The sequence below is a fragment of the Salvelinus namaycush genome, chromosome 7 (assembly GCF_016432855.1).
Source record: "Salvelinus namaycush isolate Seneca chromosome 7, SaNama_1.0, whole genome shotgun sequence".
In the NCBI taxonomy this organism is placed as follows: Eukaryota; Metazoa; Chordata; class Actinopteri; order Salmoniformes; family Salmonidae; genus Salvelinus; species Salvelinus namaycush.
In genome coordinates, this window is record NC_052313.1 from 21738525 (window position 1) to 21754354 (window position 15830).

The following is a 15830-nucleotide window of genomic DNA, read 5'->3' on the forward strand; positions in this document are numbered from 1 at the left end:
TTCAGACGTCATTAATCAAGTGTTTCTGATAAAGTGATACAAGCATCGGCACAGTGCTTCGACTTTGAAGTACACTGCTTAGCGATTTTGTTTAATGATAACATACTCACATAGAATCTCACTTGGTCAAGGCCACAGGTTTGAAAATTGATGAATACAAGATCTCTGTCATTAACAAATACAGTAATAGGTGAGTCACCTCAGGCCTTCTAATCCATGATATTACATTTGACTGGGTATTGTCAATTGAAGAAAACATTCAGAAATTCTTGTTGAACCTTAGATCTAAAACAGTAGATATCTTGGCTCCATATGTGATCAGGGGCTCTATTTTCGGCTGGCGTTACGGCGGTGCTAGTGCTAGTGACAAACGCACGTTAGTTTGCATTTTCAACATGTATAATCTGGCTCACTGGCATTTTCCAGTACTAACGCCAGGTTCGCCAATTTACCTGTTTTACATCAACTCGTTTGCGCTCAGATGGGCGGGTGGAAATATTTGAGGTGTGTCCTTAAAAACACGATCCAAAATCCTAATTTCAGGCAGCGCCGAAGGAGAAGACCAATTTAAGACCATTCAAAAGCTGGTTTTAGAGGCAAAGCAGTTGGTTATGGCATGTATTTTGACGGCGGAAATGCAGCCTATCAACCCGTGACGCACGCTGCGCATAGAACAATAGTAGCCCAATGTGCTTTTGGTACCTGTATACGTTGTATTTAGAAACATAAAAAACGAATGTGTTTTCCGCATTTTGTTTTATTTGATTAAAAACCAAGCATAGTCTCCCCTCCTCTCAATTAAGGCTTTTTTGTCTGCCTAATGTAATCATTGTCTGTCATTCATCATTGTCTAATTCATCATTGCCTAATGTAATCATTGTCTGTCATAACTGTCATTAAAGGGTTTGGCTCCTGAGACCGCTCAGAAATAAATCTTAATTAATATAGCTTTATTAAAATATAAAGTTTGAAAGGAGTAAAACAATTAGCTGACATTCCTTTTTTATCTATGCATTAGACAGTAGGCAAGCCCACATTATTGTAGGCATTTAGGTCCCGTTTTGGACGTGCGTAAAACCCCCTCCATAATTTAGGCTACGTGTCCATGCCCATCATGAAACGAGTGATGAGTACCTCGTATTTAGAAGTTATCTGTAACCTGTAGAAATGACTTGTTTTTCGTTCAATTTTATTGCAACCAAACTGCGGTTTTATGGTGACAACGTCCGTGGCTCGCTTGTAATGGAACTTCTGGAGATGTGTGAATGTGATCTGATCTGTAAAATCGTTCCGATTATGTTCATAAAACATAGGCCTATTTGGCGGCAGTATAACAGTGAATGGACATTCTCCCTTTCTATTTATATTGGATATTTGTCCAGCTACTGTGAAAAGTTTGGATGTGCGTAAAACCTTCCATGGTATGCGTTGTTTTAATATTATATGCCCCACTGGGAGAAATTACGGCGAATGTAAGTGTGACAAATCCAATTAGAACAAGTTGTTTTGTTTAGAATTTGATTCAAATTATTCGTTCAATTTTCAGGCCTTGTCAGTAATTAATTGAATCTTGCTTATTGACTATGTTTGTGGCATGTCCATGCTCAGCCATAATGCAATTTACAGTAGGCAGAACCCCTATATCAGTGTGAATGCTATTGAAGTCATGCAATTACTTAGAACAATGTAGACTGCAAATGGGTTCAAGCTAACGTATTTAGCAAAGTTAAGTCTAGATTTTGTTATTTCGTTTCTGTAAGCCATTTAACTAACTATAACGGACTAACATTGGAATTAGAGTTGATTCCAAAGCAAAACATAAAAGACTATACAACTTGAAGCAACCACATATTTCGCAATGTAGCATGTTCTGATTGGCCAGTGACTTGTTTAGAGAAACCTATACAAACTGCTCTGTGGCTTCATGAATACATGAACCTTTAGAGAATGTAACTCATGCTTTCCTCTAAGGAGGTCTTTAAGGGTTGTATGTGTATCTAGGTTTACATCCCAAATTGCACCCTATCCGCTATATAGTGCACCCTACGTGCCCTGGTCATAAGTAGTGCACTATATAGGGAATAGGGTGCCATTTGGGACTTAACCACCGGATTGGTATGGTATTGATTTCGGTAGAAGATAAAAAGGCTACTCTGCGCAAGCGCTAAAGTGTGTGGGACAGTCATCTATATTAATTTGGCAGCTCTAAATTAATTTAAACAGCAGGTGCCACTAGTGTACACTGTGTTGATCAAAGCCTTGAGTAATGAACCTATTTTCTACACAACTGGCTGGAACGCATCAATGCTGAAGGAGCTTAGTTTCCCCATCACTACATTTTACAGTAACTTAAAGGAAGCCGGGATGCCAGGAATAGAAGATTTCTGATGATAATTAAACATGTAAAAATACTTCACAATCAAAAGCCATTCTCTGCTGTGAGCACATTTGGGACTCAGGCCTTCCTGAGATTTGAACTCCCGACCTCTTGTTTGGCAGCAAAATGTCCTTCCTGCCACACCATCAGGTAAATGGATTAACTCACATTAAGTTGACAGTGTATTTAAAGCACACTGGACTCCTCTAATACGTCAATGAGTGTAGAGCTCCGGTCACAGACAGAAGCTTCCAGATCAACAGACTGGCCACTGTGCATGACTAGGAACATGGCGGACCAGTTGAAACTGGAGAAGAGCAGAAAGGAGAATACCAAAGCACAAAAGACTACAGACGAGAGAAACGCATTCAAACCTGTGAGATGCACAGGACGACCCAAAGACAGAAGTGAGTAAGATGAGAAGTGTCTAGATATCTTATATGCACCCAGGGTCAGAATACCAATACAATGACTATAAAGATCCCAACAGCATGTTAGGTTGTATTAAAGATCCCAACAGCATGTTAGATTGTATTAACTGGGAAGGCATCGAGAAAAGCATTGCATGTAAACTCTATGAATTACAAGCGTCTACGGAAACGTTTGAGGAAGAATCTATGGAAGAACTTGTACTCCCTCATTGTGACATTTCACTGTGGTCGTGGGTCGCACTGGGGTACAGATGTAAAAATCCTAATCTGCCGTTGGCGCCCATTCAAATTAGCCCATGGTCGCCTTGTTAAATCCCTTTCATTCTCTTAAAGGTCATGCTTAACAGTCATTCTGATTCCCATGCAAAATATCCTTTTGAGTGACTAAAATATCACCCATAATATTTGTTTTAGAAAGAAATGCTCAACATTTTAGAAAAAGTACATTTTCTCTCATGGCTAACTACCAGGAAGTTTGAAAAGACAGGCTGAGTGGGCGGGGAGCTTATATTCATAAGCTTGCCTTGACTGACAGCTCTTTGAAATGCCTGTCAGGAAACTTGGATGCAGTAAGCAGTGTTGCAGCAAAATCATCTCAAGCGAATTTGGTCATACCCAAAGCAACTTAAACATTGAAATTGCATCAATGATGTCAATTTCTTTTTAAACATATGTACATCTCCCGTTTGGCATATCTGTTGTGATGTGGGTCACGCAGCACTGACGGATGTGTTGACTTGACAACTGCGTCAGAGTTTTGAATGACCCTTCCCCTCTTTTGTTCCATGCTGGCTGAAAACCTAGCTTGCCAGTAACTAGCTAACACCAGACACAGATGTAAGGGGAAATATATAAGTATCTTTGCCATGGATGAATAGGGTAAACTTTTAATTATATTTGCTGACACCCTACAGTCAAAATTTGCCACCAGTAGAGTAGCTATTTAGCTATAGAAATCACAGCTCTCTGTAAACACGCCTTCTGGTTACAAGGCGGTACTTATTTAAATTAGTTAAGAGAATATCATGTTACCATTGGTGTATTTAAATGAGAGGTAGGGTGATGTCACCCTGTCCCCTTAATAAGGAATCCAAGTGTTTTATATTTTATAAAAAAATATATTTTACCTTTATTTAACTAGGCATGTCAATTAAGAACCAATTCTTATTTACAATGACGGCCTACCAAAAGGTAAAAAGGCCTCCTCTTTAAAATAAAATAAAAATATAGGACAAAACACACATCACCACAAGAGAGACACCACAACACTATATAAAAAGAGACCTAAGACAACATAGCATGGCAGCAACACATGAAAACACATCATGCTAGCAACACAACATGACAACAACATGTTAGCAACACAACATGGCAGCAGCACGACATGGTAGCAGCACAAAACATGGTACAAACATTATTGGCCACAGACAAGAGCATAAAGGCCAAGAAGATAGACACAACAATACATCACATGAAGCAGCCACAACTGTCAGTAAAAGTGTCCATGATTGAGTCTTTGAAAGAAGAGATGGAGATAAAACGGTCCAGTTTGAGTGTTTTTTGCAGCTCGTTCCAGTCGCTAGCTGCAGCGAACTGAAAAGAGGAGCGACCCAGGGACGTGGGGGAGGGGACCAGTAACTTTATGATTAAACTTTTATCAATGTAGAAGCAACCGTAATTTTTCATACTTTGGTCATCATACTTTGATCTGGTTTCATCTAAATATCATCCAATTTCATAAAAAACATGATTTTGACTGTTCATGACCCTTTAAGAGGGGACAACAGGGGACAAATTTGACACCAAGCTGTAAAAAATGTAATCATTTTTTTGTATCCTTCTGAAATTTGAGGACTTTGTCAAGCAACTAGCTACACACAAAAAATAAAACAATCTATTATGATTTCTGTGTTAATAAAGAGGAATTAAATCTAATCTCTCTTGTAAATACTAGTGGTGTTCCTAGCTCCAGCAGTGCAGTAATATCTAACAATTCACAACAATAAACACAGATCTAAGGAGTTGACTGGTGACTGTGACGTTAATATATATCATTCAAGATATTTGGACAGGAGCTATAATCCGGTTATAATGCAAACTAAATGTTTTAATTTTGTGTGTCTTTAATGCTTGAATTCAGGCTTCTTTGAACTGCTTTCAATGGGGAAAGATCGGCACGTTCCCAATTTCTGTGATTTTCGTCAAACTCTGCTTCTGGTATGGACCTATGTAGCATGAGCCATCTTCAATTGACCCTTCGCTAAACCACAGCCCAGAATTTAGGGCAATTTATCGCAGCGCTACGTTGGATAGCAACTGTCATCGCTATATGCTAAAGTTACTTTTACAGACGTTTTCAATGGTCTTCAATAGGCAAAAATGTAGCGCAATGGTCTTTGCGCAAAAACGTAATAAAAAGAATCTGGCAGAAGTAAATTCATCCACAAGCACGAATATACGTAACTGTAAATATATCTTAAATTACTGCATTTTCAGAGATTTGATTATATTCTCGTCAAGCCAATTCAAAAGATTAGGAGACAGTAAAATATGATGGAAATATGATGTAGGACAACGTCAGTTGCATAGCAGGTAGTCTGACCAGCCTCGGACAAGCCCTAGTTTGAAACCCATGTTATTATTTGCTTTGTAGAGTTTTTTGTATCCAATAAAACAGCATCACTTAAAATCTATTGACAGTATATAAAACTACTAATGAGACATTGTTGTCCTGCTAGATGGGTTTTAAGTCTCTATTCTGTTCCCTGTTGGATATATAAATTTAAACAGATTATTCCAACCTCTCTGTATTACTGAAACAAGTGGTTTTTATATTCTACATTCCACACATATTTATCACATAATGACAATAATAATGATAGCTTAGGTACAGTACCAGTCAAAAGATTGGACACACCTACTCATTCAAGGGTTTTTCCTATTTTTATTATTTTTCCTATTTTCTACTTTGTAGAATAATAGTGAAGACATCACAACTATGAAATAACACATATAGAATCATGTAGTAACCAAAAAAGTGTTAAACAAATCAAAATATATTTTATATTTGAGAGTCTTCAAAGTAGCCACCCTTTGCTTTGATGACAGCTTTGTACAATCTTGGCATCCTCTTAACCAGCTTCATGAGGTAGTCACCTGGAATGCATTTCAATTAACAGGTGTGCCTTGTTAAAAGTTAATTTGTGGGATTTCTTTCCTTCTGAATACATTTGAGCCAATCAGTTGTGTTGTGACAAGGTAGGGGTGGTATACAGGAGATAGCCCTATTTGGTAAAAGACCAAGTCCATATTACGGCAAGAACAACTCAAATAAGCAAAGAGAAATGATAATCCATCATTACTTTAAGACATGAAGGTCAGTCAACGCGGAACATTTCATGAACTTTGAAAGGTTCTTAAAGTGCAGTCAAAAAACCATGAAGCGCTATGATGAAACGGAAGACCCAGAGTTACCTCTGCTGCAGAGGATAAGTTCATTAGAGTTAACTGCACCTCAGATTTCAGCCCAAATAAATGCTTCACAGAGTCCAAGTAACAGACACATCTCAACATCAACTGTTCAGAGGAGACTGCGTGAATCAGGCCTTCATTGTCGAATTGCTGCAAAGAAACCACTACTAAAGGACACCAATAAGAAGAAGAGACTTGCTTAGGCCAAGAAACACGAGCAATGGACATTAGACTGGTGAAAATCTGTCCTTTGGTCTGATGAGTCCAAATTTGAGATTTTCGGTTCCATTCGTCGTGTCTTTGTGAGACGCGGTGTGGGTGAACGGATGATCTCCGCATGTGTATTTCCCACTGTAAAGCATGGAGCATAATTTTTTAGTGGGACTATAATTTTTTTCCAGCAGGACAATGACCCAAAACACACCGCCAGGCTGTGTAAGGGCTATTTGACCAATGAGAATGATGGAGTGCTGCATCAGATGACCTGGCCTCCACAATCACCCGACCTCAATCCAATTGAGATGGTTTGGGATGAGTTGGACCGCAGAGTGAAGCAAAAGAAGCCAACCAGTGCTCTGCATATGTGGGAAGTCCTTCAAGACTGTTGGGAAAGCGTTCCTCATGAAGCTGGTTGAGAGAATGCCAAGAGCGTGCAAAGCTGTCATCAAGGCAAAGGGTGGCTACTTTGAAAAATCTCAAATATAAATTATATTTAGATTTGTTTAAATAAGCATCAGTTTGGGGTCTTGGCCTGACTCCTCTACTGTTAGTGTTAACAGGGCTCTGCTGGCCCCTAAAGATGGCCACCAGGGGCTTTGGTTATAATCACTAGACATTGCCAATCACAGCCCAGGAATTTGGCATCTTTGTGATCTCTGGCGTTGCCATTGGTTAAGCACTCTGTATAGCAGCTGTCCCATGCCAGCAGAGACTAAAGTTGTGGCTGACCTTCACAAACACATGCACACACACACAGGCACGCACACACACACGCAAACAAACACACACACATGCACACACACACAAACACACGTATACTGACATGTCATATACGCACACACGCAGGGTTTACAACACAAATATGGTCAGAAATCAAACCAAACACTGATATAAAACATGAACAGTTGCAGTTGTATTACTTATTGATTAGATATGCAGACAGACTAACTGTGACGTTATTGATTAAACAACATTCCCCACAGATTCTGTCTAGTCCAGTGGAGGCTGCCGATGGGAGAACGGCTCACAATAATCGCTGGAACGGCGCAAATGGAATGGCATCAAATCATGTGTTTGATGTATTTGATACCTTTCCACAGATTCCGCTCCAGCCATTACCACGAGCCCGTCCTCCCCAATTAAGGTCCCACCAACCTCCTGTGGTCTAGTCCTGCTGATTCACCAAAAATGTATATCATCTACATAATCTATAATGCGTCCCAAATGGCACCTTATGGGCCCTGGTCAAAGTACTGAATTCATAGAGAATAGGGTGCTATTTGGAATGCACACTATATTATGATGTGCTAATGAGAGAACATGAAGGTGTCTCTGCTACCCACAGGCACTGATCTAGGATCAGTTTAGCCTCCCCAAATCTTTACCTAAACAATGGAGGACACACCATGTATTGACTTATTTTAAACTTTTAAGAGAAAATACCAAACTGACCTAGGGGCATGTTCACCCTACTCCTTGGCTCTCTCTCAATTCATCCTTCCTTGATTTCTTTCATCCTCTCTCCTCGCCTTCTTCTCAAAACGTATTGAAAGGTCAGAGGGTAGGGGTTTTGGACCTTCTCCTCCAGTATGGTTGAGAAGGAGGGGAGGAGATAGGACGTGAGGAATCAAAGAAATACAATTGAGATTCACTCTAGGGGTAAATTCACCCTCCTCCTTATGGGTTGCAATGTGGTGGTTTTCAGTATAAAGGAGGATACCACCCCCTAGTGGTATGAACTAAAAGGCACATCTAATACTTTTAAGATGCACTTCTCTTGAATACCAGTCAGTACATGGCACTGTAACCCATTGATTAGTACAGGCCAGGTAGGCAAAAAGTAGTCTACCTGAGGATGAGGCTTGTGTTTGTGTGCAGTTCTTTTTCTTACCCAGAGGATGGACCCAAGCCAAGACCCCACACTGTCGCTTATTTAAGAGAGGTTGTTTGTGTTTTCAGTTGCATTTCTAGTAGGGTATTAGGACATGCCTAAGGTATTGTTGTCGTTATGTCATGTGGTTTATATGTGTGGAATGTAGATGATAAAACTTCTGTGACTGCAATTGAGTAATTGCAGACTGCTTTGAGTGGCCTGTTTGAGTAGGAGTGTAACCCACTGAGACTTTAGTCGACTGTGTTTGAGTGTCAACCGAAGAAGGTAAGATACAGGAAAGAGAATAGAGATGCCGTACAACACAGTTTCAAAGTCAATCTGTTTCATTGGCTACAATGAAAACCTCTGCCAAGCAAATACTGACAGTAAAATATAGACTTTGTTTCAGTATATATGAGACTTTGTTTAGGTGTGTTGGTTGAGTAGACTGCGTTTGAGTATGTCAGCAGCAGATGGTAAGGTAAGATAAAGGAAAGAGGTTTTGTACGTGTGTATGTTGCAGAATCTCACTTTTTTCCCCCTCACTCCTCCTGGCGATACAGCAGCTAAATGTATCCTACATTTCTCCTACTTTTGGGACCAACACCTTCAAAAGGCAAATAAGCGCTGCAAGGGGATAAGCGTGTCCACTTAGAGGAGAAGAGAGGGAGAGAGAGAAAGAGAGAGAAGGAGGAGAGAGAGAAAGTAGGTAGACTGAGAGAAGGAGGTTGTGTCAGCTGGAGGATATCTCTTTGTTACCTTCACCCCAACACACACTCAGTTACTGTACGGAAAGTTGTACAGCATGGGCACACGCTGACAAGCCGCCATACAAACATGTTTTCCCACGCTCTTCAGGGGAACAACAGGAGAATATGATAAAAGAATCCAACACATCATAGAAACTATAGTTCAGACAGGAAACGCCACATATTCGTTTAACAATTTATTCGAAAAAGATTACAATAGAGCAATTACATTAGTCCTGACGTCGAGTTCTGCTCCTTCGGGGTAGCTCACTGCCAGAGATGCATCATGTTAAGATAATAATAATTACAGGCAGTGAGAAAGGTACGCTGTACAAATCCCTCTGTCTGAAAGAAAAGCAGAGCCATAACAGGTGGAGGCTGGCGTGGGGTGGGAAAGCAGAAAACAGACATGCATGACGAGTAACACGTTACAGCAATATCACTCCAGTGTTCAATTGCTAAATTGTAATTACTTCGCCACTATGGCCTATTGTCACGCCCTGGCCTTAGTTATCTTTGTTTTCTGTAATATTTTGGTTAGGTCAGGGTGTGACAGGGGGGATGTTTGTGTGTATTTGTCTTGTATTGGGTGGTTGTATGGTATAGGGGGTTTTGGTAGAGTGTATGGGTTTGTGTTGAGTGTAGGTGTCTAGGTAAGTCTATGGTTGCCTGAATGGTTCTCAATCAGAGACAGCTGTCATGCATTGTCTCTGATTGGGAGCCATATTTAAGGCAGCCATAGGCAGTATGCTATTGTGGGGAATTGTCTATGTGTAGTGTTTAGTGTCAGCACTATTTGTTTGTATAGCTTCACGGTCGGCTGTTTGTTGTTTTTGTTCGTTTGTTTCGTCTTCATAATAAAGAAGATGTCTTTCTATCACGCTGCGCCTTGGTCCACTCTGCCTCATTACGACGATCGTGACACCTATTTATTGCCTTATGTCCCTAATCTTACCTCATTTGCACATACTGTACATATACTTTTCTATTGTGTTATTGACTGTACGTTTGTTTATTCCATGTGTAACTCTGTGTTTGTGTCACACTGCTTTGCTTTATCTTGGCCAGGTCGCAGTTGTAAATGAGAACTTGTTCTCAACTGGCCTACCTGGTTAAATAAAGATGAATTACAATGTTAAAAAAAATCAGGTTTTTTTGGTTGGGTTTCGGATTATAGTTAGTCAATGCTGTATTTTGGTGACTCCAACTGCACACTGTATCCCATTTTCATGCACAGGTTATCTAGTTAACATGACATTATTACATCTCACAGATTCATTCTGCTATGGTGTTAGATGATTGATTCTTTGTTTTTAATGCCTTAGGCAGCGAGATGATTTTGTTGAAGATAATCAACTCATGATGAATAGTAAGCAATGATTAGTATAGTATAGTATACATATCAAGCTCCAGTCTTCTGAATCAAATCAAATTGTATTTGTCACATGCGCCGAATACAACAGGTGTAGACCTTAAAGTGAAATGCTTACTTCCAAGCCCTTAATCAACAATGCAGTTTTAAGAAAAATAAGTCTTCAGTAAAAAATAGATAAGTATTTTTTTTAAAATAATAATTAAAGAGCAGCAGTAAAATAACAGTAGTGAGGCTATATACAGGGGGTACCGGTACAATGAGTCAATGTGTGGGGGCAAAGGTTAGTCGAGGTAATTGAGGTAATATGTACATGTAGGTAGAGGTAAAGTGACTATGTATAGATAATAAACAGAGTAGCAGCAGCGTAAAAGAGGGGGGGGTGGCAATGTAAATAATCTAGGTAGCCATTTGATTAGCTATTCGGGAGTCTTATAGCTTGGGGGTAGAAGATATTTAGAAGCCTTTTGGACCTAGACTTGGCGCTCCGGTACCGCTTGCCATGCGGTGGCAGAGAGAACATTCTATGACTAGGGTGACTGGAGTCTTTGACAATTCTTAGGGCTTTCCTCTGACACCGCCTGGTATAGAGGTCCTGGATGGCAGAAAGCTTGGCCCCAGTGATGTACTGGGCTGTACGCACTACCCTCTGTAGTGCCTTGCAGTCGGAGGCCGAGCAGTTGCCATGCCAGGCAGTGATGCAACCGGTCAGGATGCTCTTGTTGGTGTAGATGTAGAACTTTTTGAGGATCTGAGGACCCATCCAAATCTTTTCAGTCTCCTGAGGGGGAATAGGCTTTGTCGTGCCCTCTTCACGACTGTCTTGGTGTGTTTGGGCCATGATAGTTTGTTGTTGATGTGGACACCAAGGAACTTGAAGCTCTCAACCTGCTCCATTACAGCCTCATCGATGAGAATGGGGGCGTGCTCGGTCTTCCTTTTCCTGTTGTCCATTCTCCCGAGGCGGGGTATGCAGCACAACCCCAATGCTGGGCCCAGGGGTTAAAGGTCAGCTGTTCCTCCTGAGTGACGCCTCTGCCTCAATATGACGGGACTCATCATAACACAATATGTTAGGTGCATTCAGGATCACAAAAAATCTCTTCAACACCAGTTTCAACATTGTTCAGCATCTTTTGACTGCAGTTCACATCTACATAGCCATCATGGTGGAATTAATCTGCAACTATACAGTTAGTTCAGTACTTGCACGTATACATGTTCACGCAACTGTTGGATGACCATGAACGTAAACCTGTTTGCTGACCTCATGTAATTCAAGATGAGAAAGGAAAGGGAACAATCAGAAGCTGTTTTGGAAACACTGTGATGTCGCAATAGATGTGTGGTGTCGTAATAAATGTGTAATGAATGAAATTAAATGTCCTTTTGAACACAGAAACGTGCAATGAGCTCATTTATCCTTTCGTGCTTTAGAAAACAAAACGTCATCGGGTCTCTCTCGTCTCCAACAGACATTGAAACACAAGAACAGTAATACTCTCTAGCCTAGAGAACATTATCTCAGGTGCACTCTCCTTTTTTAAAGGAAACAAAGTTGATCATTCCCTCCAATCGTTCAAAGAAAGTCTCTTAGAGTAGGTTTTGTTACCCACACAATCTATACGGATGTTAGGTTTCAAGAAATGAGGACAGAATATTAATTTGCAGTACTGTATAATATATTTATTCAGACAAGAGAAGATTGGAAATGTCTGTTCTCGGAGTAAAATGATCTTATTGAGAAATATGTATTTATACATTATTTAAACATAAGCCTCCACCGAAATGCAGAACTAGTTACAGTATGTACAGTACATAAAGTCATTGGATCAACTGCAACAAACTTTGTCAAGATCAACTCCAACTGGTTGCCGACTCCCGGCAGATTTTCCTTGTCGGCCAACGGATTCGAACCAGCAAAACACTTACTGGCCGGCTTCTCTAACCTTGAGCCTCCTTCTGCCCCTCAGTTGGTGACTAACATGAATATTTTTCAATCTTGCACTTTACACAGTAGTCTAATAAATCTCTTTGATGTAAAAGCCTCTCCGATTCACAAACAAATAACTTCCCAACTAATTTATCACTTACAGTTCAGTAAACATAAAGTAGTTGCTGTTCTTAAATCAGATCTGTAATACTCTTTGCTTTAAAAGTCTGTTTCAACTACTGTCACTGGTGGTTGATTTTCCTGAATGTAAGGGTTGAGTGTGTGCACCAATCCCCTGTTTACTGATTGCCACGTTTCTTAGCCATAGCCTTGGCTAGTTCTGACATGAAGTCCCCGCCCCCGGGCGCTGCTAGCGGTGGTGTAGTCCTCTTGGGTGGAGGGGGGCCTGTTCTCCTCACCGACGGGGTCGATTGTAACCCTGCCGAGGCAGGTGGGGGCGGAGGTGGAGGCGGGGGTGCTCCAGCCCCTATATAGGACTGGCGAGGCGGAGGCGCTGGTAAGGAACCCCTGTTGGTCACAGGGCAGAAGGCAGGATCAGGTGGTGGAGGTGGTAGAGGAAAACCTGGGTCCGGTGGTGGTGGTGGTGGTAAGCTGACTGGAGGTGGAGGGGGTAACGAGCCGGCACCTGGACCGAATCCAAGAGTTGGAGGTGGGGGAGGGAGGAAGTCTGGAGGTGACTCAGAGCTGTCGTCCTGGGAGAGAGATGGAGGTGGTGGAGGGAGGTTGGCCATGGATGTCGGTGATGGAGGGAAGCTGGTGGGCAGGGTGGGCAGGCTGGGCAGTTGTCGTGAGACAGAGGTTGCTGGTGGGCTTCTCTTGGTAGCCAGGGGCGGTGGTGGTGGGGGCAGCACTGGGTCAGGGGGTGGCGGGGGTAGGATCTGTGTAGGTAACAGGGGTGGTGGTGGAGGCGGTGCATTGCCAACCTTGGCCACAGGTTCTGCAGGGGGCTGGGGAGCATGTCCATTGGCCTGACCAGAAGCTTTGGCTGGGAGAAGAGCAGAGAGAAACAGACCAGCAATAAATAAGATTTTTCATCTTATCAATACAGTCATTCATTCAAATTTGATTTGAAGGGTTCTTGACTTTGTACACCCAGTATAGTAAAACAACGATGATCTATCCATTGATAATATTTTTGCTCACAGCTAATCTCTACCAGCAGAAAGGGTGTTTACTAACCTTTCGTGGTAGGGGAAGGTGTTGACGGAATGGACGTTGTAGCTGCGGTAGCGGCGGTGCGGTTGGTCCATGCAGTGGTGACTGCAGCCTTCTTCATCGAAGTTTTGTAGTTTTCGTACAGAGACTTCCCATACTGAGAGGGACAAACACCAACCGTTACAATACACGCAAGACCGCCAAACCCTGTCTGCCTAACACGTCACCGTTTATGTTATGCCTTAGATATACAGGCTGTTGAGCTGTCTGCGTTCACCTTTGCGATGCGTATCCCCGTCACCCAGAGATTCATGGTCCAGGCGTCATCACAGCACAGATACTTAATATACTGAGACTCTTTCTGGATCTGGGGGTGCTGAAGTTAGGGATGGGGATGGAGAGAAAGGACACATCTTTAGGGTAGCGAATCAGTGAGACAAAACGATTGTGTCACCTCCAAACGCAGGTTTTTTGTATCACTACTCTGTATGAGCTTCCAATGGGGTTTTTTTGGGGATGGGGGTGATTCCAGCCATATGATCTCTAAAGTACTCTAATTTAGATTGCATAAAAATATCAGATATCCACGTTAGCAGAATTAAGGGTTACAGACTGATGACAGCGGTGAGATTTGAGATAGTGAACTCCTCCTCCATATTGAATGCGTCACTGAAAAGCTGGTGAAAATCAGACAGTCAGCACTCACGTGCCTCCCAAATAACATGGGAGGCATCCAACACTGAGATGTCCACCCGGCTCATAGAGTTATGGCACTGCATCCATCACAGAGGGTGGTAAAGGAGGGAACCGAGTCATACTTTCTCCCCTGGCCGTTGTTCAAACACAGCAGTTTGTATGAGATCATTGTCTATCTGAGAGAAAATGTCTTGACTTTGCTGTAGGGCCATTACCACACACTGATTGGTATGATTCAGTGTTTTCCACTATGAAGCAGAATGTGCCTGGTAGTGCCACTAGGGGTCACAGTCTGTTTAAAATTGTGGGCCAGTGCATTTTGTTTTGGTCTTTATTTTGGTCTTAGTGTTGTTAAGCTCACCACTGGGCAGATGTCACCACTACTGTCTGGGTAATATACTGTGATTGAAACATTGGAGTGTTGAACCCAGTTAACATTGGTTGTGTCACTCTATAGTAAGATAATAGAACTGTCCAGCTTGTAGTCCCAAAAAATGAAAATGAGTTAGCATTTTCTACCTTTGGTTCCTGTGTTTACCACAGACCTTATTTTCAGCATTTATCAAAAAACCCTACAAAAACCCCATTCAGTTCCCCATAAGCTTTGGCCAATGAGCCATGGTGGAGTTAGTCTCCACTAGTGCCTACAAAAAGATGCCATTACTATTGCTCTCTGTAACATCTGAGTCCAAATGCCTAGCTCCATGTCACTCCTTCAGCGATGCAGTATGAGCATTGATGACCCAATGCAGAGATAGATATTAGAGACCTTTGCTAAACTTGCCCAGGGTTCCAACCTGTCTCCTGCATTGACTGAGATCATCTTCCTTCAGCCTCACTTCAACCCTCTGGCCTTGGGGGGGATATCGCTCAGTGAAATGTAATTCTGTCTCCTTGCCTCTCTAAGCTCTTTGGCTTTGGTTCCCAACACCTCCTAGACCTAGAGAGTAATGGTTGTTGCTGATTCAAGTGTTTCCAAAAGGAGGGAAGAAAAGAAAGAACAGTTTCAGATCCTTAAAAGACTATAACCACCAACCCATCCAATTCTCGTTTTTTCAAATCAGTGAGGAACTCGTGTTCTGAGAAGAAGTGCGGATCTTATTGAAAGATACAATGTGAAACCGAGCCAACTGAAGTGAGCCCACTATATTGCCTGCAAGTAAAGGGTTTTCACCAAGACAAATACTCTACTATGACTAATGTGTTACAAACCAAATAACCATTTTTGGCGACGTTTACAGTGTTCCTCATGCCATTAATTTTATCTAACTCACTTGTAAATTAAATGGCCTGTAAAAAGGGGGGACTTTTCACTTCCTGAAAATAATGAACTGTTACTATATATTGAAGTTCTCACTTCCAGCGAGGCAGCTGTTGGGTTGACCACAGTACCAGTCTGTAGAGCGACAACAGTATACCCGAGTTATTTACAAATATAATAAACAAAACCCTCACTGTATGCTTATTTAATATGTACATGCATAGTACTTACACTTGCAGCATATGAGATACCTTTCCAAATAAAGCTCAATA

General features: G+C 41.6%; 1 protein-coding gene across 2 annotated transcripts in view; it reads right to left on the reverse strand.

Annotated features, from left to right (window-relative positions):
- Positions 1–12163: 12163 nt before the first annotated feature.
- LOC120051091 (amyloid beta (A4) precursor protein-binding, family B, member 1 interacting protein) overlaps positions 12164–15830 on the reverse strand; it is a 30858-nt gene continuing 27191 nt past the window's right edge. Inside the window, exons 11-13 of one of the 2 annotated variants that reach the window (XM_038997741.1) lie at positions 13879–13977; positions 13626–13758; positions 12164–13431 (exon numbers count right to left, since the gene is read on the reverse strand). In XM_038997741.1, the coding sequence (XP_038853669.1) occupies positions 12725–13431; positions 13626–13758; positions 13879–13977 (939 nt within the window). In that variant the 3' untranslated portion in view covers positions 12164–12724. The remainder of the gene's footprint in view (positions 13432–13625; positions 13759–13878; positions 13978–15830) is intronic. The other variant, XM_038997742.1, reaches the window with a different exon arrangement.